Genomic DNA, 27662 nt, shown 5'->3' with positions numbered 1-27662 from the left:
AGAACGAAGCTTGAATAAAAGAGTCTAACCAAAAGCCGTAACCCCCGGATTCTGTATAGCACACCTAGAGATCTGTGCCGAAATCCAGGTGTGTTCTGTAATTCTGCGCATAACTTAATTGGCTCCACCAGCTAATCATTGTTTTTAACAACACTTAAGCAATAATGAGCACTAATTGGCAATAATTAGAATTTACGCGCATAACTCGCTAAGCGTATCCTGTAATAAACTGCGCCTAAATTCCGATGTGCGCAGTTGAAAAGGTATGTGGTTATAGGCAGGGGAATGGGCGCTTCATGGGCATTCCAAAATTTACACACGTAGTTACAGCATATGGCCCAGTGTGTGTAAATGTACTTCCAGGGATTTACGCCACATTTTTGATGGTGTAAATGGACACATGTAGTTTTAGGCACTGGGATATCAACTAAGCGTATTCTATATACTGTGTGTAAATCTAGGCATCACTTATAGAATATGTTTAGGCGGAAATGTTTACTACATGGATTTTTTAGGCACCATATATAGAATCTGGCCCTATATATGAGTGTGCATACATAGCATTAGGAACTCAGCATGCTAAAGGGCCAGACTGAAACAGCGCTTGCTAAGGTCTCCTATGATCTATTCATCGCCAGATCCAAAGGTCTCTATTCTATCCTCACCCTTCTCGATCTATTTGCTGCTTTTGATACTGTTGATCACAGCCTACTCCTTGATACGCTGTCCTCACTTGGATTTCAGGGCTCTGTTCGTTCCTGGTTTTCTTCTTATCTCTCCCAGTGTACCTTTAGTGTATACTTTAGTGGATCCTCTTCTACTTCCATCCCACTGTCAGTTGGTGTACCTCAGAGATCTGTCCTGGGACCTCTTCTTTTCTCCATCTATACTTCTTCCCTTGGTACTCTGATCTCAACCCATGGTTTTCAGTATCATCTTTATGCTGATGACTCCCAGATCTACCTCTCCACACCAGAAATCTCAGCTGAAATCCAGGCCAAAGTATCAGCTTGCCTGTCTGACATTGCTGCCTGGATGTCTCAGCGCCATCTGAAACTAAACACGACCAAGACTGAGCTTCTTATCTTTCCCCCTCAACCAACCTTTCCTCCTCCCCCATTCTCTATTTCTGTGGATAACACTCTCATCCTTCCTGTCTCATCAGCTGGCAACCTTGGGGTCATCTTCGACTCCTCCCTCTCCTTCTCTGCACATATTCAGTAGACTGCTAAAACCTGTCGTTTCTTTCTCTATAATATCAGCAAAATTTGCCCTTTCCTTTCTGAGCACACTACCAGAACCCTCATCCACACTCTTATCACCTCTCACTTAGACTATTGCAACTTGCTTCTCACAGGTCTCCCACTTAGCCATCTCTCTCCTCTTCAATCTGTTCAAAATTCTGCTGCACGACTAATATTCCACCAGTGTCGTTATGCTCATATTAGCCCTCTCCTCAAGTCACTTCACTGGCTTCCTATCCGTTTCCGCATACAGTTCAAACTCCTCTTATTGGCCTATAAGTGCATTCACTCTGCAGCTCCTCAGTACCTCTCCACTCTCATCTCTCCCTACATTCCTCCCCGGGAACTCAGTTCACTGGGTAAATCTCTCTTATCTGCACCCTTCTCCTCCACTGCTAACTCCAGACTCCGTTCCTTTTATCTTGCTGCACCACATGCCTGGAATAGACTTCCTGAGCCGTACGTCAAGCTCCATCGCTGGTAGTCTTCAAATCTAAGCTAAAAGCCCACCTTTTTGATGCAGCTTTTAACTCCTAACCCTTATTCACTTGTTCAGAACCCTTATTTTATCATCCTCACTTTAATATTCCCTTATCTCTTGTTTGTCCTGTTTGTCTGTCCTAATTAGATTGTAAGCTCTGTCGAGCAGGGACTGTCTCTTCATATTCAAATGTACAGTGCTGCGTACATCTAGTAGTGCTATAGAAATGATAAGTAGTAGTAGTTCTATCACTGGGTGCCCTTGTGAGCATAAGCATAAAGAATGCCACCGGTTTCACACATATGTGGCAGCAAAGCAGCTAAGCACAGTTCTGTAAGAGTGCCCCCAAGTGGCAGAGTGTGTAAATGCAAGGAAAATGTTCATATGGGTGGCACATAGGAGGAACATGGGCATGTAAATTATGTGCACCCATGCTGCATTTAGGCACCTGCCGTCATCCCAGGTCTATGGCTGGTACAGCTGCGGGCGTATACATGTAGACATGCCTGATGCTAGGTTACCCCAGATGGTGTTATAGAATAGGTCCTCACCACTTGGCATCAGGGTGCCTAAAAGGAGACCCACTTATAGAATTACCCCACTGAGTGTGTAAGGAAGATAGTGTATTACAGAATGAATTTCATGTCTGAGTGTATAAACCAAAGGAAGCCCGGTACTCGTGTCCAAAGAGAGTGAAGTCAGTAGGAACCTCACACGGGGCCACAGAAGTGATAGATAAAATGCAGTGAGTACATGTGTGTATAAGATTGAGGTCAATAAATAGATCAATTATACTGCTTGCTGATACTGGATCTTGATGCGTGGTTATTAGCAGGTACAAAATGTTACAATGGCCTGTTTCACGTTAGGTGTAGAATGTTATATATGGCAAAGGGATCGTGGTGTGGTCTCTGCCCGCTGTTCCTGTATTTTTCTTCCTGCAGTCAGTTGTTAGATTATGGTGGTGTCCTGTGTCCTATCCGATGCTATTTGCTTTTTTGCAGTCAGCTGTTGGATTTGAGTACAAAGGAGAAGTAGAGAAGCATGGCTCCCAGAAAGGCAAGTTCAGCTCCCCTTCCTTCCATGTTCTTCTCAAGGGGGATCCTGACTGCACAAACCTCTCCTAACGCTTCATCGTTTTTCAGATTATTCCAAAGGATTCGGAGGCCGCTATGGCGTAGAGAAGGACAAGGTGGACAAAGCGGCCATGGGGTTTGACTACAAGGGAATCACAGAGAAGCATGAATCCCAAAAAGGTAACATTTAGAAGGGAGAGAATTTGTGCAAATATAAGCAAGGCGAGAGCGCCCTGAGAAAGTGGAAGGACAACGCTGAGTTGGGTGAGCGGTCTTGATACTTCCTGTCCCTAGTGTCTAGTCCCTATTTCATAAATGTAAAGATTACTCCTATAAAATAAGGAATAAACACTAAGGACAGAAGGTAAGATTAAATTGAGAGGAATTAAATGAGTAGACTGAGCGCTTATTCTGTTTGGAGGACAACATGTCAGGTGCACTAGTTTTAGCATAAAGAATGAATTAATAAGTACATAAGTACATAAGTACATAAGTAGTGCCATACTGGGAAAGACCAAAGGTCCATCTAGCCCAGCATCCTGTCACCGACAGTGGCCAATCCAGGTCAAGGGCACCTGGCACGCTCCCCAAACGTAAAAACATTCCAGACAAGTTATACCTAAAAATGCGGAATTTTTCCAAGTCCATTTAATAGCGGTCTATGGACTTGTCCTTTAGGAATCTATCTAACCCCTTTTTAAACTCCGTCAAGCTAACCGCCCGTACCACGTTCTCCGGCAACGAATTCCAGAGTCTAATTACACGTTGGGTGAAGAAAAATTTTCTCCGATTCGTTTTAAATATACTTTGATGCTCGCTGTGGTGCTTATTTTCAAAGCATATGGATGTCCCAAAATGCTTAAATGTTCAAATTCCAATTTTTCAAAGTTAGGATTTGGACATCCGACACTGCCGTATGTCTAGGGTTACCATTATTTTGCCCCCCCCAAAAGGAGGACACATGCCCCGCCCCCTTTCACACACCGCCCCGCCCCTGTCACACCCTCGCTCCACCCACTGTCACATTTTCCCCTCCCCCCTGTCACATACCCTGTCGCCCCCCCTCCCTGTCACCCCCCCTCCCCTTACCTTACTACTGCCCTGGTGGTCTAGTGACCTCTTCGGGGCAGGAAAGAGCCCCCTCTTTCCTGCCTGGAGCGCTGCCCTGCATATATCCTTCCTGTTACTGATCCTCGGCGCCGAGTCAAAATGGCCGCCGAGAGTTGAAGTCTCGTGAGAGAGAGAGAGAGAGAATATATATTCTCAAGTACCAGAAATGTAACATAGTAACATAGTAGATGACGGCAGAAAAAGACCTGCACGGTCCATCCAGTCTGCCCAAGATAAACTCATGTGTATACCTTACCTTGATTTGTACCTGTCTTTCTCAGGGCACAGACCGTATAAGTCTGCCCAGCAGTTTTTCCTGCCCCCCAACCACCTGTCCCGCCTTCCATCACCGGCTCCGGCACAGACCGTATAAAAGTCTGCCCTCCCCTATCCTCGCCTCCCAACCACCAACCCCTCTTCCCCCCACCTGCTCCGCCACCCAATTGTAGCTAAGCTTCTGAAATGCCATCTGAAAAAAAGATACAGAAATATACCCAGGCTATTTGGGTCTCTCGGCTGTCATTCCTATAAAGCAATGGCTTACTTTTCATAAACTGCAGGTTGGACTTCATATATGAACTCTGTAAATCAGCAGGACACTTGGACCAAACTTTGTTATATGTTCTTTAGACTATGCTAAGGGATTTGGTGGAAAATTTGGTGTACAGAGAGATCGCCAGGACAAAGCCGCCCATACCTGGGATTACCAAGAAGAAGTGAAGCCTCATGAATCACAGACAGGTAAGTTTTATTTACCTGTAAACGTCCCATTGGATTATCACTAAAAAGCTGATAGAATGTACAGAACAGTTTTCAAAGTCATTTTCAAAGGTAAAAAGCATTTTGGCCATGGGATGTGTGAGTTATTTTATGTATGATTTTGTTTTGGAATTTATGAATGTATTTTTGTAAACCGCTTTGAACTGACATTTGTTAGAATAAGCGGTATAGAAATGTTTAATAAAGATAAAGTGGTCATCTGAAAATTGCTGTCTCTCAGTGCAGCTAAAAGCATTTGCACTGTTCTAATACATCCTTTAGGGGCATTAAGAGGAGGCATTTCTAGAGATTTGTGGGTCAGAGCGGTGAAAAATATGTGCAGGCTTCATTTTCAACTCTATGCATGTTATTTTCCATTGAACCAGTTTCTGTAGAAAAAGCCAGAACAAGTGACCACAGGAAAGTTTCAAAATGAAAGTGTGTTCATAGTTTCACGTAGAAAATTGGAACATAGTTCCTGGGTACAAAGTATTCATCAGTTTGTCTCATTGCAGAAGTCAGAATGTTGCCTATGATTAAACTATTCCTGGGGAACTGGGTTCGATTCCCACTTCAGGCACAGGCAGCTCCTTGTGACTCTGGGCAAGTCACTTAACCCTCCATTGCCCCATGTAAGCCACATTGAGCCTGCCATGAGTGGGAAAGCACGGGGTACAAATGTAACAAAAAAAAATAGATACTATTGGAGATTCTACATGGAATGTTGCTACTATTGGAGATTCTACATGGAATGTTGCTATTCCACTAGCAACATTCCATGTAGAAGCCTGCGCGGCCACATTGGTGATCTGCAAGGGCCGACTTCTACATGGAATGTTGCTAGTGGAATAGCAACAATCCATGTAGAATCTCAAATAGTAGCAACAGTGGAGGAGTGGCCTAGTGGTTAGGCTGGTGGACTTTGGTCCTGGGGAACTGAGGAACTGAGTTCGATTCCCAATTCAGGCACAGGCAGCTCCTTGTGACTCTGGGCAAGTCACTTAACCCTCCATTGCCCCACGTAAGCCGCATTGAGCCTGCCATGAGTGGGAAAGCGCGGGGTACAAATGTAACAAAAATAAAATAGATACTATTGGAGATTCTACATGGAATGTTGCTACTATTGGAGATTCTACATGGAATGTTGCTATTCCACTAGCAACATTCCATGTAGAAGGCTGCGCAGGCTTCTGTTTCTGTGAGTCACGTCAGACTCACAGAAGCAGAAGCCTGCGCAGCCACATTGGTGATCTGCAAGGGCCGACTTCTACATGGAATGTTGCTAGTGGAATAGCAACATTCCATGTAGAATCTCAAATAGTAGCAACAGTGGAGGAGTGGCCTAGTGGTTAGAGTGGTGGACTTTGGTCCTGAGGAACTGAGTTCAATTCCCACTTCAGGCACAGGCAGCTCCCTGTGACTCTGGGCAAGTCACTTAACCCTCCATTGCCCCATGTAAGCCGCATTGAGCCTGCCATGAGTGGGAAAGTGCGGGGTACAAATGTAATAAAATAAATAAATAAAAATACAGAGAGGAATTAGGTGCAGGCAGTGAGTCATTATTTTGCTAGGAGTGTAGGGAGTATTCTTACAACAGGGTGTGAGGGTAGGATCTATTCTATAAAGCAGCGGTTCTCAACCAGTGTGTTGGGACTCGCTGTCATGTCCCCCAAGAAATGGGAGGTGTGTCACAAAAAATTTGGTGTAGGCAGCAAGCCTGTGTTTCCTTCACAACCATCAGTGCCAGGAAGCTGAGAAGACCACAAATCTTGAGTGTCAGGTTCTTGAAATCCCTATAACTAGTCCCTATTTCCGCTTCCCCCAATAATAACTGCTGTCTCCAGGTGTTTGTGTTGCTTCACAGTATCTGGCAGTGGAGGGATTTTGTGTTGCTGTTACTGAGGCAACGCTAGAATTTGAATATATTTTTGTTTTGTTGTATGGCAAGTGAGAAATCTGGGACTGATGTGTTGCATACAGCTTTTGGATATGGAGAATAGGCAAATTCAAACTAAACTTAGTTATGTATTTATGACATGCATATCCCACATTATCCCAAATATGTTCGAGATCAATGTGGCTTACAATGTAAGATTTACAGGTAGAGAGAGAGATCAGTTTATGTACAATATATAAAGTACTGGATTTCTGTTATAACATATGAAGAACGCTCAGAATTTGATTTAGATACGCTTTGTTCAGTGGTGAATTTTAGTGTTCGGTGTGTCACATACATGAACGTTGTCTGCAGGGGCGTAGCCAGACTTCGGCGGGAGGGGAGTCCAGAGCCCGAGGTGAGGGGGCACATTTTAGCCCCCCCCCTGGCGCCGCCAACCCCCCCGCCATTGCCATCATCCCCCCGCCATTGCCAACCCCCCTGCCACCACCACCACCAACAACTTTGACCCCCCCCCTCGCCAACGACCCTCTCGACTCCCCCTCCCGCCGCCAACCCTCCCCCGCCAACCCTCCCCCGCCGTCGCCTACCTTTGCTGGCAGGGGACCCCAACCTCTGCCAGCCGAGGTCCTGTTCTTCCTTCTTTCTGTTTCTGAGTCTGACGTCCTGCACGTACAACATGCAGGACGTCAGACTCAGAAACAGAATGAAGGAAGAACAGGACCTCAGCTGGCGGGGGTTGGGGTCCCCTGCCATCAAAGGTAGCAGACGGCGACAGCGGGTTGGCGGCAGCAGGGGGGGGTCGAGAGGGTCGTCGGCAGGGGGGTTCAGGGCCAAACCTACAGGGGCCCAGGCCTCCATGGCCCCACGTAGCTACGCCCCTGGTTGTCTGTAAGGTGTGTCACAACAGAAGAAATGTTGAGAACCACTATGTTAAAGGAACATAGGCCCCTATTTTCCTTTATAGAATACTAATGTAAGTGGGTAGTAATGCGCCTAATATTTAGGCACTTGCGCTTACACCAACCATAGAGCTGGGCCTAAGTGAGTTTTCTAAATGCGGCAGGTTCACGTGTAGCTTACAGCATTCTGTAAATTACATGTGTAAGTGGAGTCCCATCTATGTCCCATCTGTCCTTCAACCCTGTGTTATCCCTCTTGCAAATATGTGCCAGGCACATAGCCAGACCTCAATTTGGGGGGGGGGGGGGCGCCCAAAGTAGGGGGGGCGCATTTTGGCCTGCCTCCCCACTGTTCTCCAACCCCGCTGCAACCCCACATACCTGGGCTGGCAGGGGTCCTCAAGCCCCGCCAGCAGAAGTCTTCCTCCAGCGCTATTCGCTGTCATGTCGCCTGCCCTGCTTCCCCCTGCGGCACACAAGGCGCAATGGGGGAATTCTATAAAGTATGTCAAAAGTTGGGTGTCATAATGCAGCTGAGTGCAAATTCTATAGCGGTATCTGGGCGCTTTTGTTTGGTTATAGAATATTAGTGTAAGTCAACATTTATGCGCTAATATTTAGATGTGCCCATTTAGGCCACGTCTATGACAGGTGTAAACGTACACACCTAAATGCGGCAATTTTAGCACATAAATAACATTATTCTATAAAGTGCATAATTGTTTGACACACCCCCTGCCCCACCCATGTGCCTCACCTCCCCCTGTGAACAACCTATCCCCTGGATTCTATATATTACGTCCAAAGTTGCGCAAGGATATTTGGGTGCACACCCAAGATGCGTGTGGCAACTTTATTGATTAACAAGTTCTTAATTAGCAATCATTGGGTGGAAGAGTAGCCTAGTGGTTAGTGCAGTGGATTTTGATCCTGGGGAACTGAGTTCGATTCCCACTGCAGCTCCTTGTGACTCTGGGCAAGTCACTTAACCCTCCATTGCCCCTGGTACAAAATAAGTACCTGAATATATGTAAACCGCTTTGAATGTAGTTGCAAAAACCTCAGAAAGGCGGTATATTAAGTCCCATTTCCCTTTCCCTATTGGAGATTCTACATGGAATGTTGCTATTCCACTAGCAACATTCCATGTAGAAACCTGCCCTTGCAGATCAGCAACGCGGCTGCGCAGGGCCCTTTTTACCACAGCTTGGTAAAAGGGCTCCTCAGTGCGCAATTTCATGACGAGCTTTGGGCACGACCACTTAGGCCTGCCAAAGGCTTTTGTAAATGCTCACGCCCAACTACTGTCACTTGGGCATGGAAATTCAAGTATTCTATAACTGCACACCAGAATCCTGGGAACGCCCCTGACCCAGCCATGCCCCTTCCCTGGCCACTCCCCCTTTGGAGTTATGCACTAGGCGCACAGGTTATAGAATAGGAGCGCAGGGCAGATCCGCACGTAACTTCTAATGACTGCCAGTTAGCGGTTGTTAACGCCAATAATGGATTCAGTGAATTACTTTACTATTACTACTACTATTACTACTATTAAACATTTCTATAGCGCTACTAGACTTACGCAGCGCTGTACAAATTAACATGAAAAGACAGTCCCTGCTCAACAGAGCTTACAATCTAAATTGGACAGACGAACAGACAGCTAGGGGTGGGGAAATTGCAGTGGTAGGGGTGATAAGTGAGGGTGTTGAGTAAGAGAGTCATGGTTAGGAGTCGAAAGCAGTAGCAAAGAGGTGGGCTTTAAGCCTAGACTTGAAGACAGCCAGAGACTGAGCCTGACGTACTGGCTCAGGGAGTCTATTCCAGGCATAGGGAGCAGCGAGATAGAAGGAACGGAGCCGGGAGTTAGCAGTGGGGGAGAAGGGGGACGACAGGAGACGTTTACCCAGCGAACGGAGTTCACGGGGAAGAGTGTAGGGAGAGATGAGAGCGGAAAGGTACTGAGGAGCTGCGGAGTGGATGCACTTGTAGGTCAAAAGGAGAAGTTTGAACTGTATGCGGAAGCGGATAGGGAGCCAGTGAAGCGACTTGAGGAGAGGGCTAACGTGAGTATAGCGACTCTGGCGGAATATAAGACGCGCAGCAGAGTTTTGGACAGATTGAAGAGGAGACCAGTAGTAGTAGTAGTAGTAGTAATAATGGATTCAGTGAATTACTTTACGCGCAGATCTGCATTCCATAACCAAAATTGTGCGCCCAACAGTGGATGACCTGCATAGAATATGTCAATATCTAGATAACTATCTTTTTAGTGTCCTGGCAAAGATCAGGGATTAGCTGCTGCTAAATTTACAGACAAAAGACATACGGTATGTGATTAGCACTTGATGCTATCTGCAGAAACAGTTTTCATTTTCAACCCTAAACCCTTTTCATCTTATCATGTTGCTATGTGAGACATTCCTAAACTAAAGTTTATTGGAAGGTTCATTCATGGCTTTGATGATCTCTTGACCATCATTTCTACACAGCAATATTTGCATTTTCACAAAATTCTGAGAGGACATGTTTCTTTTCGTCGGTCTTTATACATGAACTCTGTAAAAGCAACGGGATGCTTAGAACAAACGTTACTGTCATATGTTCTTCAGACTACACTAAGGGATTTGGTGGAAAGTTTGGTGTACAGAGGGATCGCCAGGACAAAGCTGCCCATAGCTGGGATTACAAGGAGGAAGTGAAGCCTCATGAATCACAGACAGGTAATTTTTATTCCATCTAATCCTTCTGTACTGAACAGCTGACAGAGAAATACCTAAAGGTAGAATATAGAAGACAATTTTCAAAGCCGTTTAGAAAGGTAAAAAGAGTTTTGCTTGTGTAAATCAGATGGCTGAAAATTGCCTTCCTGTAATGTGGCTAAATCATACATGTGTTATGTGTATGATTATGTGTTTAACACACATGTTATGTATATGTTATGCACAAAATGTCCAAAATCTGAATAGACAAGAAGATCATTTTTGAAAAAGAAAAACATCTTTTTTTGAAAATACTGTTTTGAACAGGGTTTTGTGCTTTGGATGTTTTATTTTTTGGTCCATTTTCGGGAAAAAAGAAAAACGAATAAGTGCAGAACATAGAGATTCATGCCATTGGGATGTAGGAGGAGCCAACGTCTTTACTAGACTGGTCCTCCAGACACCTCAGGAGAGCAATGGGGTACTTTCTGTGTACTTCATAAAAATGTTCCCAGGTACACATCTCCCCTTTGCTCTCTTATCTTGTCCCCTGAGCCCTCCAAAACTCACCCAAAACGCACTCCAGGGGCGTAGCCAGATGGCTAATTTAGGGTGGGCCTGAGCTCAAGGTGGGTGGGCATGGAATTTGCCCCGCTCCGGCCCCCCCTCCGGTTTGCTCTTGCTCCTTTCTCCACCCTTCCCTGCCCACAAACCCCAAATATTAAGTATTTGAGCTGGTGGGGATTCCCAAACCCTGCCAGCTGAAGATTTCCTCCTCCTACTCGAGCAGCCAGCACACTTCCAAACGGCAGCCAGCAGCACTTTTGCATGTGTGAAAACTGAGCATGTAGGGAAGGGCCGGTCTCAGCGCCAGCTCAATACAAGTGCTGCTGGCTGACATTTGGAAGAGCGCTGGCTGCCCAAGGAGGGAAAATTTTCAGCTGGCAAGGTTTGAGGATCCCCACCAGCCACAGCAAGAGTGTCACAATTTTGGGTGGGCCTGAGTCCAAAGTGAGTGGGCCCTGGCCCACCCAGGCCTACCTGTGGCTACGCCACTGCCCCCCCCCCCCCCCCCCCCCCCCACTGTTTTGGTTTGCCTTGGATTTCTGGTGGAGGACTTTGCTTCTGTGGGTTTTTTTTTTCATCCCTTCCATCACGTCACTCATTAAGGGGATCATTTACTAACAGTCAACATGTACTAATGCCATTAATGTGTGCTATCTACCCCAAGGCCCGTTTTATGCAGTGGGCCCTGTGGTAAATAACATCTGTTAACGCTGTTAGCGCGTGCTAACTGACAGGAAATGAACCGCTAAGAGGGCAGTTCCCACTTTGTTACTGAGTCTTTGGACTTCACTCTACAAAGTGCATCCACAAAGAGCAGAATTTTCTCTTCTTTGAACCCCACAATAATCTGTGAAAGAAAACTGGAATGCTTGAAGCAACATCTTTGTTTTTCATTTTCTTCAGACTACGCCAAGGGATTTGGAGGCCGTTTTGGAGTGCAACAGGAGAATATGGACAAGGTAAGGCGTTCTGAACCTCTGTACAGAATTGGGAGAGTCTGGTTCTGATCCCACGGAATCTGGAGCTACGATGCGCCCTTAAATAATGATCTTGATACCTCCCCCTCCCCAAGGTGTATAGAGGGCAATTGTCAAAGAGCCTGCATAGCTGCAAACTGCTGCATAAAGGGGGTAATTCTGTAACCGCAGTGCTAATATTTATATGCTGACTATGTGCAAGAACGTTTAGAATAATAGCATTTATTACAGCTGTTATATGACTTGTAGCATCGCGTGTTGCTCTTTTGCAGCGTTCTATAAATTCTATAAATTGGCGCCAAAACCCCCCCATGCTAAGCACTATTCACTGGCGTAGCCGGGGGGGGGGATGCCAGGGGAGCGGGCGCTCCCCCAAACGGAGTTTTGCCAGCGCTGGCGCCTATTTTTTTTTTCAATGTGTTGCATTGAAAATGTGCTCTGGCACCAGCGGACGTCCGCTCTCGCTCCCCCCGCGCCGTCAACCTGGCTCCGCTTCTGGCACTATTCTAGACACAGCGCTGCAAGTTAGGTGCTGTTTATAGAATAACACATAGTGCCGGGACCCACACCTAACTTTAGTCGTGAGGACTTACACCAGCTAAACCCTGGGGTAAATCCTTGCACCTTAATTAGACACAGATTCTCCTTATTCTAGAACAGTGCTCAGAAATTGCAGGAACCCCGCTGATCCTCCCATGGCCGCTCCCCCTTTTCGGAGCCATAATATGCACGCGTAAATTTCAATTAATCCCAATCAGCACTGGTAATTGATTATTAAAGCCCAATTATCAGCGCTAATTGGCTTGTTGTTCAATTAAATTGCATGCTGAATTCTGAGTGCCATATATAGAATTCAGGGGTTTGCGTGCTGTGTAATGCTGTTCATATACTTTCATGTCTGAAGTGGCGTCTGTACTTGGTGGACTTGAGTGTTGCCGGCCGAGCAGGAGGTAAAACGTTTTAAACAGCAGCTGCCACGTACGAAGGGCTGGGGCACTCGCACACGTCCTCCTTGCACTCGGAGGCCACAGAGACAGAGGGAGGGAGGCGCTGGGCGGCGGAAATCGCAGAGGGGGGTCATGAGACGAGGGGGGGTCCTGAGATGAGAGAGAGGGGGGAGGGGGAGGGGGAGGGGGTGGCGGTCCTGAGACGAGAGGAGGGGAGGGGGATCCTTAGACGAGAGGGGGAGGGGGAGGGGGTGGGGGTCCTCAGGTGAGAGAGGGTGGGGAGGTCCTGTGGGGAGGGGAGAGAAGAAAGGGGTCGTGAGGGGGAGGAGGGGGTGATGAGGAGGGGGAGGAGGAGGGGGAAGGGGAGGAGGAGGGAGTCGGAGGGGGTCGGGGGAGGAGGAGGGGGGTCGGGAGGGGAAGAAGAAGGGGAGGTCGGAGGGGAGGAGGATAAGGAGGAGGAGGGAGAAGGGGGAGCGGTCAGGAAGGGGGAGGAGGAGGGGGGTCGGGAGGTGGGAGGGAGAAGGGGGAGGGGGAGGGGAGGAGGAGTGGGGAGGGGGCCCTGGAACCTTGCTAGCGCCCATTTCCTTTCTGTTGGAAACGGGCCTCTTTTACTAGTCTAATAATTAAAAAAAAAAAGAATAATAGTATTTATTCACATACTTGTACGCTTATATATGTAAAATAATGTAACATCTAGTCTTATACCCCTCTTACACCTTGCAGTTCAAATCAAGTAACACTAACATCAAGAGCCAGAACAATCCTCTGGGAGGACAGTTAAAAAAAGAGTGAACATTTGAAATTAAAATTATGGTTAAAAAATCTTTCTGAAAGAGCAGAGTCTTAATATCCTTCCTAAACGACAGATAAGAATGAGACAACCAAAATGTCCCAGCAAACTCTTTCCAATCACTGGCGGCTTGAAGTGCCAGTGTCATGTCAAACCTTTTTAGTCTTTTCCTTCCTCTTGGTGAAGGAAAGGAAAACACAGTTGGACAATTTAGCCTTCTGTCTCTTAGAGAGACAGCAAATTGGAAATAGTATAAATACTTTGGTGCCAGTCCACGTAATATGTTATATAAAAAGACTGCCAGGCTCCAAGATGGCGCTGTGACCGGACGCACCTGAGTTAGCTGCTGAGGTTCGCTGTAGTTTTTCTGCTGTTTTCGCTGCTCCTGTGTCCTCATCGATGGGGAAACGGAGGGGGAAAGTTAGGGAGCATTCCTCGGCTCCTGGGACGCCCTTGGCGCTGCGGCAGACGACTCTGCAATTTCCAACGCAGCATCCGGGACCTCGGGGAACTTCGACCCCCTCTGCTGCTCTCGACGCATCGGCGTCGATTGAGAGCGCTAACGGGGCTTCTCTGAGCCCTGTAGAGCGAACTGCTCCGCCTCAACCCGGAGGGGAATCGCCGATAGCCCAAGCAGGGAAGGAGAATGAAAGTGTTCAACCTAACCCGCTCGAGGGAAGGACTGCGGCGATAGAAAATGATCCCCAACTGAAAGAAACACTTTTTCAATCAGATTCACAGGTACTTCCTTTGGAAATTGTTTCTAAATTATCTGAAGTTGGTGCTCAAATTCAATCCCCTCCTGGAATTTCTGGCGTGACTAGACCAGCAATTGTGACATTAGAGTCACTATGGGATATGGTGCATAACATTCAAATCTCCATGCAACCTACATTGAAAGTAAATACTGACAATATAAAAACTATTTCTGAAGCTGCGTTACTCCAAGCACAGGTATCAGCGCAGCAGGCCCTGAAAGTGGAAAATTTGAATATCAAATTACAAGAAATGGAAACTTTAGAGACTGCTTTGGTTAAGGACAATGTTTTTCTTCATAAACGAACAGAATATTTGGAGAATCAGATTCGGAGACTTAATCTTAGGTTTCTAAATTTTCCTAGATCTCCTCTGATTTCACCTGTTGAAATGATTAAGAAATATATGGTGGACATACTTGGAATGGATAAAGATTCATTGCCTCCCATAACACGGGCCTATTACATCTGGGGCCCACAGGGGGGAGATGGAAATCTCCCAATGGTGGGGGATGGAATGAATTTAACTTCATTCCTCGAGAGTTCACTAGAGATTATTACCCAGAGGACTACTATGCTTGTTACTTTTGTCTTGGAACCTGATCGCAATGCAATATTAAGACTTTCCTTAAGACACTTAGATAACTTGTTTATGGGTTCAAAGGTTCGTGTTTTTCCTGACCTCTCAAGGCCCACTCAAGCTAGGCGCAAGGCCTTTTTGGAACAGCGTCCTAGAGCGTTGGCATTGGGAATAAACTTTGTATTACGATTTCCTTGTATATGTAACTTTATGCTTGAAGGTAAACAGTTTCAATTTGCTGATCCTAAACAGTTAAAAGAATTTCTAGATGCTAGAGTAGATATAAATGTGGTGTGCCCTCCATAAAATGCAGGCTGGGATCAGTAACCCCGGGGTAGCAACTGGTAGGGATTTTCTTTACTTATTTTTTATATTTCTTGATTCTTGGAACCAAATGTTTCTTTATTTGTGGACAAAAGGCTTTAAATGTAATTTCTTGTTTTATTTTTCTTTGTTGTTAATTGCCTATTGCATATTCATGATTTTGTTGTGAAATAATGATTTATACCAATAAATAAAAAATGAAAAAAAAAAAAAAAAAAGACTGCCAGATTTCCACCTAAGAGCTATTCTGTAAATACCCCTTTAACTTACATAGTACATATTTGCAAAGGGGCGGAGCTTGGCTGTTGCTTAAACTTATGCACATAACTTATAGAGTAGTATAAGTTATGCATGTATCTGCCGCAATTAGGTGCTAATGCTTAAACTCAGCTCAATAGTTGTTCAAATAGTTGTACAGTCATGACCCACCACATGCATAGGTAATGCTGACCCAAATAATCCTGACTCAGAATTGAAAAATAAAGAGGATTTTTTTTAGACATAAGACATAAGCATCGCCACACTGGGACAGACCAAAGGTCCATCTAACCCAGCTCCCTGTCTCCCACAGTGGCCAATCCAGGTCACAATCACCCGACAAGATCCACGGAGCAAAGCATTTTGTACTGCTTGTCCCAGGAACAGTGGATTTTTCCCTACGTCCATTTAATAACATTCTATGGCCTTTTCCTTCAGGAAACTGTCCAAACATTTCTTAAACTCTGCTAAGCTAACCGCCTTAACCACATTCTCCGGAAACGAATTCCAGAGTCGAATTACACGCTGAGTAAAGAAACATTTTCTCTTATTTGTTTTAAACTTACTGCACTCCAGCTTCATCGCATGCCCCCTTGTCCTAGTATTTTTGGAAAGCGTAAACAGACGCTCCGTATCTATCTTTTCCACTCCACTCATTATTTTATATACCTCTATCATATCACCCCTCAGCCGCCTTTTCTCTAAGCTGAAGAGCCCCAGCCGCTTTAGCCTTTCCTCATAGGAAAGTCGTCCCGTCCCCTTAATCATCTTTGCACCTTTTCTAATTCCACTATACAGTGGCGTAGCAAGGGGGCGGGAGGGGCGGTCCACTCCGGGTGTCAGCTCGGGGGGGGGGGTGCTCCCTGCCAGCTCCCCCCCCCCGGGTGCAGCACGTTGACACCCCCCCCCCCCCGACCCAGTACCTACCCTCCTCGGCTCCCTCCAACCAGCTGAGCACCCTACCTTTAAAGACATTTCGGAAGCGATGGAAAGGCAGGCGCAGCGCCTCACGCCTGCAAGTAAAAGAAGCGAGGATCGTCATCGGGCCTTCCCTCATGCTGTCTGTCCCACCCTTGCGGAAATAGGAAGTTGCGTCAGCGGAGGGCGGGACAGACAGCGTGAGGGAAGGCCCGATGACGATCCTTGCTTCTTTTACTTGCAGGCGCGAGGCGCTGCGCCTGCCTCTCCACCGCTTCCGAAATGTCTTTAAAGGTAGGGTGCTCAGCTGGTTGGAGGGAACTGAAGAGGGTAGGCACTGGGTCGGGGGGGGGTGTTGATGTGCTGAGGGGGGGGGGGGTCATTGTGCTGCACCCGGGGGGGGGGGGGTGCAACGGCGAACCGCCCCGGGTGGCAGCCCTCTTTGCTATGCTACTGCCACTATATCTTTTTTGAGGTGCGGCGACCAGAATTGAACACATTTGTACTGTTATTCTCTATTTTTTGCTTGATTTACCCTGGAACGTTTCACTTCCATCCTTCCTGTTTCGCTTTTTCTGGTATAACTGCCTAACATATAGGTGCAATATATACACAGTTCCAATAGTATTCTGTAAAGGAAAGTAGGCACTTATTTTCCTGTGTAGAATAGGCTTCTACCAAGTGCCCTCTGGGCATCTATTTATAGGCAACCAATTATAGAGTTACTCGTCATCCTGGGATACTGCGTCACCCGGAATCTGCAGAATGTAAGGTTTAACACTTTGTTCTTTTTCTGCCCTCAGAGTGCCGTTGGCTTTAATCAGATGGAAGGACCGACCACCTCATATGAAAAGACACGGCCTGTGGAGGCTGGTACGTCTCAGCAAATTCAGCAAAGCCATGAAAGATGCTGCATATTCTATGCTACAATGGTCTTAATTCAAAAATAGCATCCATATAGGATGGTAGCAGTAGAAGAAGGGGTATTGATGATACTCATACCTCTCAAAGAAGCACAAAGGGCTCTCAAGAAAAGGTAGAAGTGTGCTTTATTTGTGACCCGACACGGGCCGTGTTTCAGCGTAAGACAACTCCTGCTTTTGGGGTCAATTCAACAGGTCAGCACAACTAATATAGAGGGCAGCTTGGAGTATCCAGACTCAGTGCTGAGTGCCAATGATATTTAACATGATATGCAGATGGATAAAATTCAAACTGCCGTTTTGCTGCCCTAACTTTATCAAGATACTTATCCCGTTAGTAGACTGAATATCCTGCTACCTTAGGGTTATCATATGGCCCCAGAAAAAAAAGAGATAGATTGAGCCAGTCCGGGTTTTACTTCCATTGAAAGCACTGGAAGTAAAACCCAGACTAGCTTAATCTGTACCCCTTTTTCTAGAGCCATATGGTAACCCTAACTGGACAGTCAGGTCCACTCCATCTCCGCCCACAGATAGGCCCGGCTATCTGGATATTGTAACAGTGGTCTCTACAGATGTTCAGCTGACAGGGGCGTAGCCAGACAACAGATTTTGGGTGGGCCTAGGCAAGAAGTGGGTGGGCACGAAAAAAAAATCTCAGCTGGTGGGAAAACACTTCTTTCCACCTTGGCAGTCTGCAGCAGGCATGCGCTGAAAACTGAGCACGCGCAGGTGCCGGTATCATGGAGAGTAGCATTTTCGTTACCATCAGGGGGTTGTCTTCAGCTGGCAGAGCATGGGATCCCCAGCAGCTACTGCCAAATGTGTGCCACTGTTGGGTGGGCCTGAGCCCTAAGTGCGTGGGCCCTGGCCCACCCAGGCCCACCTGTGGCTATGCCACTGGTTCAGCAGCACTATCCAGACAGTACCACTGAGTAGCCACACTCAGTACTGCCTAAGTCATTCATCCTTGTAATCGCAGCAGGGTATATGGATACATGGCTTTAAATATTGATCTTCTTGTTTGTAGACCTTGTGGTGGGATACAGTGAGCCATATAGCGGGAAAGTCCTCGGCTGAGGTTGGGTTCCATTTTGTCTTCCAGTGCCATACCATCATTTATTCATTTGCTCTTTCTTTTGTACTTCTTTCCCATCCTAAAAGAGGATGCCCAACGCAGTATCCATTCAATACCCTAATCACGATGACTGCTTCTCCTAAGCCTGGAAGCTCCCTCTGTGACCGCCAGCACCTACAACCTGTGTTCTCTCTTCCCCAGCATCAAGTGGTGCCAGTAACCTGAAAGCTCGCTTTGAGAACATGGCCAAGTCCTCAGAAGAAGAGAACAGGAAGCGAGCAGAAGAGGAGCGAACACGCCGCCAAGCCCGAGAAAAACGTGAAAGGGAAGAGGCATTAAAGAGGCAGCAGCGGCAGCAGGAGGTGATGGACAGGGGACTCTCTATAATTCCTTATTATTATTATTCTGTTAGGGCCCATGAAGACAAGGATAGGTAAAGGTTTCAAAGGTGTGGGACTCAGATACTGACGTGATTCTGTTTAAACTATCGTTATGAGCTCAGTATGGCAAGCAAATGGGTCCTTTGCCTGTGCTTTCTACTTCTTTGAGAGAGGAGAGCCAAATGATGTAATGAATCAACAGGACAGGTGAATGGGTTCCCCTCCACATACCAAAAAGTACCTGTCGAATGGCTGGCGGGGATGCCCAATCCCCGCTAGTCAATGAGATCCGCTGCCCAGAATTGAAGAGTATTGAAATATATGAATAGGAGTGTGGTAGCCGTGTTAGTCCACTCTTTAGGTTATCAATAGAAATCAAACAAAATAAAAGATGGAAAAGAAAATAAGATGATACCTTTTTTATTGGACATAACTTAATACATTTCTTGATTAGCTTTCGAAGGTTGCCCTTCTTCGTCAGATCGGAAATAAGCAAATGTGCTAGCTGACAGTGTATATAAGTGAAAACATTCAAGCATTACTATGACAGTCTGACAGGGTGGGAGGATGGGGGTGGGTAGGAGGTATGCATGGGGACATCAAAGCATATCATTGATATTCTAACAGGATGAGTGTGGATAGGTGAGGGGTGGGGTGATCAACAGAGAATAAAGCTGTTAACAGCCATATAGCCACTCAGACAGTGTCATTTGGTTATGTTGTATTCGTTTACCTTATTGTAGACACGTGTTGTACTGCTAATTGATTTTGAAGGGAATGCCCAATCCCCGCTAATCAATGAGATCCGCTGCCCAGAATTGCCCCAGTGCTGCCTCAGCAGCGAAGAAGTTGGCGGCCTTCTTTTCAGTCGCTGACACTGGTACTCCTTGTGCATGCTCACTTGCGCATGAACTGAACCTGCGCGAGGCGTGCCAGCATCGACAGCTCGAAAAGAGGCCGCCGATTTTTTTCACTGGGGCAGTTCCGGGCAGTGGATCTCATCAGCTGGCAGAGATTGGGGTGGGGGGGGGGGGGGAGCAGAGTTAAAATTCATTGCCCCCCCTCTCAGTCAACCTCTGGGCATCCCCAAAACTTGAATCCTGGCTATGTCCCTGGAGTGACACACATATTTTAGTAACAAGTGCAAATAAGAAATACAGCATGTTTCAAAGACTTGCCAAGTAAGGGAGTGGGATGGAAGGCAGATATTATGGGGGCAATTTTAGAACTGACTGCCCCGAGGATGTACAGTGGGAGTCTATCCTTTAACAAAATTTTGGTGTTCAGGTTCCATTCTAGCTTAGCCTGGTATCAGTGTGCTTAACATTTATGTTACACTAGCTCTAGACCTGGCAGAAGGGCATGTAGATACGACCGGGATGTGCATTACTGAAAGTATTCTGTAAGTTATGTGCATAGGAGCCGGCTCTGTGAGTGCTGTGGGTTCTTGAGCACCCCCAATATTGAGAAAATTCCTTGTATATGTCCAGGGAGGGATTATTTCCACTGGGCTTAGCACCTGCAATAATTTTGAAACGTTGGCTCCCATGGTTATGTGCATAAGTGGGAGCCCCGCCCATGTTCCACTCATGTACACGCCCCCTCCCCCTTTGCATTTACAAGCTATGTAGGATAGGCTGTTACAGAAAACTACTTAGGCGCTCTGCTGGCACTTTCATGGGTAAATGCACACACACACACACCCACAGGGCTGGTCTTAGGCAGGGGCGGTCGCACAGGGCCTCGCAGTCCTAGGAGCCCTGCATCTCTGGCACGTTTGTCCTCCTGTCTCGGAACACCTCCCTGCTCCGTACCTTAATGTGCATCCACATTTCAGCAAGTGATTTTCATATCCTGTCAGCTGCCGAGGCCAGAGCCTCCTCACTGCTGCGACCAGCCCCTTTTGATGTCACTTCATTGCGTGCCCCCTTGTTTTAATTTTGATTTTTGTCTGCCTTTCATTTCCTGTACAGGAGGAGAAAGAAGAAGAGAGGCACTTTGAAGTTCCCACTGATGTCCCAGCTCCAAGGCCGAGAGTAGTTAATAGAGAGGAACCAAGGGAGCCTCCCATGCTGGAGGAAAAAAGTGCCAACCAGGTGAGAAGGTGCTCAAGCAGACAGCTAGGGACACCACTTCCTTGTGCCAGATCTTCCGTGGTCCTTGTCTCAGGGCAGTCCTCATCCATTCTCTATACTGGTGAGACACAGGAAGCTTCACCTAATCCTTCCTGGATATTCTTCTCTACCCCAGCTAAGGGGTCTACCCAGTGGCGTAGCCAAGGGTGGGCCTAGGTGGGCCCAGGCCCACCCACTTTGGGCTCAGGCCCACCCAGTATGATGTGGCTGGAAGAGATTCCCAAGTCCCACCAGCTGAAAACTCCAACAACTGTTCCTTTTGCATACCTTGTAAATAGCAGATCTTCGCCTGCAGCAAGCAGTGACTGATACATACTGCTTGCACCGCCCCCACAGCCTTCCATCTGATGTACTCCCGCCTATGCGGAAACAGGAAGTTGCATCACTGGGAAGGCTGTGGAGCCAACATGAGCAGCGTGCATTAATTGCTGCTCGCCGCTGGTGAAAATCTGCTATTTAAAAGATGCAAGAGAGGGGGGATGTTTGAGAGACCATATGGCATGCAGGAGAGACCAAATCACCTGTGGGATGGTGCAGGGTTCTGCCCACCCATCTTGGGCCCAGGCCCACCCAAAATTGGGTGTCTGGCTACGCCCCTGGGTCTACCATGGGAGGAAATTTCTCTCTCCTGGGCTCAGTGGCTGACTCTGTGATACTAGATTCACTGAGGCAAAAATCAGGCAGCCTTCCAACTGGTTTTCCAACATAACTTTACTGTAACCGAAAAATGCAAAGCCAGTTTCATAGATAACTGAGAAGGTAATTTTGTACAGGTGGTGAAGGTGCCTATTTTAAACCGTTTTATAACACTAGGCACCCACGTGTTTTTATGAAATACTAGCACAAATCCTGCAGAATGGAAGCATGATTGAAGCTGAAGACATTTATATTTATACCTGCTCAGAAGCTGTGTAAAGTTTGGCAGATAAATGCATTTGTGTATAAAGTAGAGTCCCAATTATGTGAATACACAGGACTGAAGGTTTGGATAATCAAAATGGGAGATAATAAGGAGACTACTCACTGCGTCCCTCCCTCCTTCCTTCCCCCCCCCCCCCGCACTTCACTAAGCTCAGATCATCCCTCCCTCCATTCCCCCAAACAGATGCAGGCACCCCATTCCCCCCTTGGGGCTCCCCATGCCTATCTTACAAGCCATGGTGATCCAGTGGCATAGTCTGGGCAGGAGCATAAGTACATAAGTATTGCCACATTGGAACAGACCAAAGGTCCATCAAGCCCAGCATCCTCTTCCAACAGTGGCCAATCCAGGTCACAAATACCTGGCAAGATCCCAAAAAAGTTCAATACATTTTATGCTGCTTAAACAGTGGATTTTCCTCAAGTCATTATAACAAGGGTCTATGGACTTTTCCTTTAGGAAGCTGTCCAAACCTTTTTTAAACCCCCACTAAGCTAACAGCCTTTACCGCATTGTCTGGCAACGAATCCCCAGTCGCTCCTGCCCATGCTGGCTCAGCTTTCAAAATGGCTGCCATGAACTCTGGCTACATTACTAATGAATCTATGAACTATACGTTGCTTGCATTTCGCAGTATTCCGTGATTCATTAGACTATATCATTTGTGGTTGCTATTTGTTCATGCTCTGTCTTTTACGATATATTTTAAAACTCTACATCATTGCATTCCCACAGCAAATTTAGAGTCAGCTGTGATTGACGTGGTTTAGTGCAGGGGAGTTATCAAAAATGACTGTTGAAAGCCCTGTCTGATTCATTTGTACTTCCACTGCTGACCAGGAAGAAGCAGATTATGAAGAACCTCCAGAACTTCCCCCACGAATGCCAGATCTAGAGGAGGAAGACTATGATGATATACCAGATGTTCCGATCACAGAGCAACCTCCAGTTTATGAAAGCAATGAAGATCTGGATGGGGACTATGAAGAAATGATAGATCCCCCAGCTGAGGAAGAGGAGCACATCTACGACGATGGTGATTATGAAGAGGTGCCTGACGCTGGAAACCCCATGTCCAGTGTCCACGCGCCCCGTAAGTAACATTTTATTCCCTTAATAATAACCAAAATTTAACACCAAAGACACTATCGACCATCGGAGGCATCATGCACTGCAATATAGTAATTAATAAAAGAGCAGTCATGCACCGTAATTTATTTTATTTTGGTTACATTTGTACCACGCACTTTCCCACTCATGGCAGGCTCAATGCAGCTTACATAGGGCAATGGAGGGTTAAGTGACTTGCCCAGAGTCACAGGGAGCTGCCTGTGCCTGAAGTGGAAATTGAACTCAGTTCCTCAGTTCCCCAGGACCAAAGTCCACCCACTTAGGCCTCAGGCCCACCTAACATTAGCACACGTTTAGTGGTAACTGGTGGGGATCCCAAGCTCCACCAGCTGAAGATTTCCCCCTGATGGTAATGAAAACGCTACTCTCCGCGATACCAGCACCTGCATATGCTCAGTTTTCAGCACACGCCTGCTGCAGACTGCCAAGGTGGAAAGAAGCATTTTCCCGCCAGCTGAGATATTTTTTTTTTTTTGGGGGGGGGGGAGAACACTTGGTGCCCACCCACTTTTTGCCTAGGCCCACCCAAAACTTTGTTGTCTGGCTACGCCCCTGGTTTTTAGCCTCTTTTAGGCGTGGGCTGAATTATGTACACTTCAAAACACTGCTATCCGTCTTCTCTGTCACCTCCATAGCTTCGATCATGTTTTCCCCCTGCTGCAGAAGTATCACTGGCTCCCTGTGGAACAATGTATTATTCACAAGCTCCTCACTTTGACTTTCAAAGCTTTTAAACTGACTGTCCCTTCCTACTTATCCAACCTCACTGGGCCTTATTCTCCCCGCTCGTTTACTCCACTCTCTCAGTGATATCTGACTAGTTCTCCCCAGCTCTAGGTTTGCGCAGCTTCACAGTACTAGGCATCGTACATTTTACTTTGTCTCTCCTTTTTTCTGGATTTCCTCCCCCTTCCCATCCATGCTGAGCAATCATTTAAAACTTTTAAATGTCTTCTAAAGACCTGGCTCTTTAAATGGGCCTTCTCCCCCAACTAAGCCTGTCTGCTGTTTCACCTCTGCCTCCTGGCTTAATTCTTTCCATTCCCCTTCCTGCCCTCCCTACTGCCCTTCCTTCTCCTCCTCCCTTAGTATTTAAGGTTATATGAACCAAAATGAATGTTTAACTTTCCTGTCTTGAATATCGTAATTCCTTTCTGACTTTTGTGTTTTAGTATTCATATTGGCCCCGATATCCAGCCACCAGCATTGAATTCCCGTGGGGGGGGGGGGGGGGGAGGTTAACACCACAAACATAGGGGTCCTTTTACAAAGTCGAGCTGAAAAATGGCCTGCAGTAGTGTAGGCGCGGGTTTTGGGTGCGCGCAGAATCATTTTTCAGTGCACCTGTAAAAAAGGCCTTTTTATTTTTTTGCCAAAAATGGATGTGCGGCAAAATCAAAATTGTCATGCATCCATTTTGGGTCTGAGACCTTACCGACAGCCTTAGACCTAGTGGTAAAGAATTTGTGCAGAAATAACCTACGCGCGTCAGATGCCACTTGGCGCATGTCCGCACAAAATTTTTCAGGTGCGCTTAACGGACGCACATCAAAACTGAAATTACTGCCAGAGCCACACAGTAGTCGGGCGGTAACTCCATTTTGGTGCATGTTGGGTGCGCGTAGATGCTTTTGCGACTTGGTAAAAGGACGCCATAGCCAGTTAAGCCCTGTGTGTGTATTTCCCATTTCACAATGGAAAGTACATGCACCGGTATCTTTTAAAATTTTTCCTATCAACTTTTGCACCTCCTCCAAGGCACACATAAGTTCCAGCAAAATGCTCATTTAAGTGTCCGAGGGGGGCATTTTTACTTAACCCTGGTACTTTATATAGTCTTTAAAATGTAAAACACGAAATGGACATAACATAACTCTTCTGCTCAAAGACGCCATAACTGTGTTTGTTTCACTCCAATCTATACTACCCAACATTACTTTGTAATTGTTTTTCTCAACGGATTTGTCTTTCTTACCGGACACTACTTTGTATTTGTTTTCTTACCGGAATCGGCAATCGCCTTTCCGATAATATGTAAGCCACATTGAGCCTGCAAATAGGTGGGAAAATGTGGGATACAAATGTAACAAATAAAATAAAATAAATAAAAGTTTGCCTCTCAGAGCTTACACCCTTAATTGGCTACTGGTATACCTGACTAGAATATGTCTCTTGTACATATAATTGCCCGCATTGATATGGGGTAGTAGTGAAAACTGGTATTTACACATAGAAGCTGCCGCGTGGTGTGCTCTTTCTCTGAATGTGGAGGGGGTTTTTTTGTGTGTGTGAAATGGTGTTCCAGATGTGTTTGCTGACTTGTCTAGCAGCATTTCCCGGTGTCTGTTCAGCAGAGCCTTTTGTAAAGTACTGGGGGAACTGTGAATGACCCGACCTGGGCACCCCAATCCCTACCTCGGTGTCCTATGCAAAATGGGGCTCCATGTGTAATAAAATAAATACCACCAACAATTCAAGGATTCCTAGCACATTACTGCAGAGTCAAAACTCAGCATTTGCAAACATGCCAAAAGAAAGAGTTGGAAGCAAATAAATCTGTAATAGAAAAGGACTGAAAAGTAATAAAGCAGTGTTGGCCTATATAATCCAGATCTGAGGGGACAGTTAACATTATTCAGTCTGGGACGTCTCTCGGAGATGATAAAACTGAGAAAATACTGCCAAGCGTAGAAGGAATCCAAAACTGGAGAGAGAAATATTGCTGTAATCGAACTGATCTCAGTGCCTGGTTTTTCCCCTTCTGATGCGCGTCTGAAGCAACAACCTTCTCTTTGTTGTAGAACTGGAGACAAACTTGCATGCGGCTGGCGGTGGTGGAGTTTCTGCCGTGGCTCTGTACGATTACCAGGGAGGTACGTCTCTGAAAGTCACCTCTGGGCTAGAATTAACTTGTTTGGGGGGAAGGAGGGGAGTAAAATGGCTTATAAAATCACCCTACCAAATCCAAGCAGTATTATAGGCAAATCTCTTACTGGGAACGTTAATGTATCACACTTCAATTTCATCAATCCCAGTTCTTATTCTTCCAACACAATTTCTTCAACACATCACAATTTTCAATAACTTTTTAAAACCATTACATTCTTGCCTCAGTAGAGCAAAATTGCCCAAATATGATTTTATGGCAATTCAAAACCGCACTAATTTCTTCATTGGCTTTTATTACTTCTATATCATTTTATAACACTTAAGTATATTCGGACTGGGGGCTCAAATGCGTCCGACATGGATGTTTCGCGGACCTCCCCCTTATGCCGTTCTAGCGCCAGCTTGACCAATTTATCAAAGGAACAATTCCTGTCAAGATCAAGATTGTTCCTTTGATAAATTAGGGCCTATTATGCTCATAGATTTAGCATGAATTGCATTCCTAAATTTAGGAGCATAAACTTTATGGAATAAGGCCATTTTTAGCGCGTGCTAAAAATAACTGTGCGCTAAACGCTAGACACCCATATATTCCTATGGGTGTCTCTAGCGTTTAGTGTGCTAAAAACGCTACTGCGCCTTTGTAAAAGACACCCCCCTAGTGTTTACATGCATACTTGGAAAATGCACTTGCAAAATAAACCGGGAAATTTGTGCTTAGCAAATTAGTAGGTGTAAAGCTTTGCATGGGATAATTTTCCAAGAGAGAGCACGCGCTTACTTTCCCTATCAAAATTAGTGTCATTTATATGTATATTGCAGATCAAGTTGGGCAGCCTTCAGTCTTTTACCTTCTTGGTTTTTTTGTTGTTCAATTTTTGCAGAGGGCGATGATGAAATTTCTTTTGATCCAAAAGACCTCATTACAAACATTGAGATGGTGGACGAAGGCTGGTGGCGTGGATGGTGCAATGGCAAAGTTGGCCTCTTTCCAGCTAATTATGTTCAGCTCATTGAGTGAGAAACTTCAGTTTGGTGTTTCCTTCTTCCATGTCTCTGAACAATAACACCTGCTGCCTTCAAAATATATATGTATAGTAAATATAATTAGCTATCTATATGTATGGTGCACAGTGAAAATCTGAATGAGATCCGCTCTCCTCTCCTCCCCAAAGAGAAATTTCCATGCAGAACAATAAGGCTTCATTGCTTCTTATTAACTCCTTTTAACTAACCATCGTCATTCAACCCAACAATCACTTTCCTTGCCACTTGCACTTTTTGGACTCAATTCAATAAAAGGCACTAAAAGTTAGGCAGAAACAAACAGGAGACAGTCAGAAGCAGAACAGACAACCAAACAGCAGCAGCCATTCACGGAAGGACAAACACAGCAAGAGTTTATCCAAATGTCAACTTTAAAGGAAACAGGAGCCAACCTGGCCAAGTTTCGGAAAAGATACAAACTAGAGGGATGAAACGAGAGAGCACCATATCAAATGCAAAGCACAGTTCAAAAAAGATCTCCCTCAAAAAAATAACCACATTTTTTGAATCTTATACAAAATCTTCCAGATCTTTCAGTCCTCCAATCGAACAGTCCAGGGAATGCCGCTTGAATAGCAAGGCATTTAGACTGAAGACGCTTTAAGGCTCAAAACCGTTACAAGAGTTGTGTGGAATACTATTAAAACAACATGTAACGTTGTCTTGGATGTCTCTTCTTTTTGAGAAGTTTGACATCACGTGAAATTGTATAAAATGGTTCTTTATAATTTTTTGGACTGTTCGGCTGGAGGACTGAAAGATCTGGAAGATTTTGTATAAGATTCAATAAATGTGGTTATTTTTTTTACTCTTTTTTTGAGGGAGACCTTTTTTGAACTGTGCTTTGCAAGTTTCAGAAAAAAACCTTCG

The 27662-nt window shown here is 45.9% G+C and overlaps 1 protein-coding gene across 2 annotated transcripts in view; it reads left to right on the top strand.

Moving 5' to 3' along the window:
* LOC115479039 (src substrate cortactin-like) overlaps positions 1-27283 on the top strand; it is a 55038-nt gene extending 27755 nt beyond the window's left edge. The window contains exons 6-17 of one of the 2 annotated variants that reach the window (XR_003943605.1): positions 2730-2784; positions 2871-2981; positions 4542-4652; positions 10082-10192; positions 11642-11697; positions 17091-17160; positions 18490-18650; positions 20642-20764; positions 22566-22818; positions 25658-25729; positions 26630-26817; positions 26856-27283. Coding sequence is in view for 1 of the 2 variants with exons in the window: in XM_030216754.1 (XP_030072614.1) it covers positions 2730-2784; positions 2871-2981; positions 4542-4652; positions 10082-10192; positions 11642-11697; positions 17091-17160; positions 18490-18650; positions 20642-20764; positions 22566-22818; positions 25658-25729; positions 26630-26766 (1260 nt within the window). In the remaining variant the exon portion in view is untranslated. Of the gene's footprint in view, positions 1-2729; positions 2785-2870; positions 2982-4541; positions 4653-10081; positions 10193-11641; positions 11698-17090; positions 17161-18489; positions 18651-20641; positions 20765-22565; positions 22819-25657; positions 25730-26629 lie in introns of both variants that reach the window. The other variant, XM_030216754.1, reaches the window with a different exon arrangement.
* The last annotated feature ends 379 nt before the right edge of the window (positions 27284-27662 follow it).

Source organism: Microcaecilia unicolor, chromosome 10, assembly GCF_901765095.1.
Source record: "Microcaecilia unicolor chromosome 10, aMicUni1.1, whole genome shotgun sequence".
Taxonomy (NCBI): domain Eukaryota; kingdom Metazoa; phylum Chordata; class Amphibia; order Gymnophiona; family Siphonopidae; genus Microcaecilia; species Microcaecilia unicolor.
The sequence above is the reverse complement of the archived record's forward strand: the minus strand, read 5'-3'. Positions and strand labels throughout refer to the sequence as shown.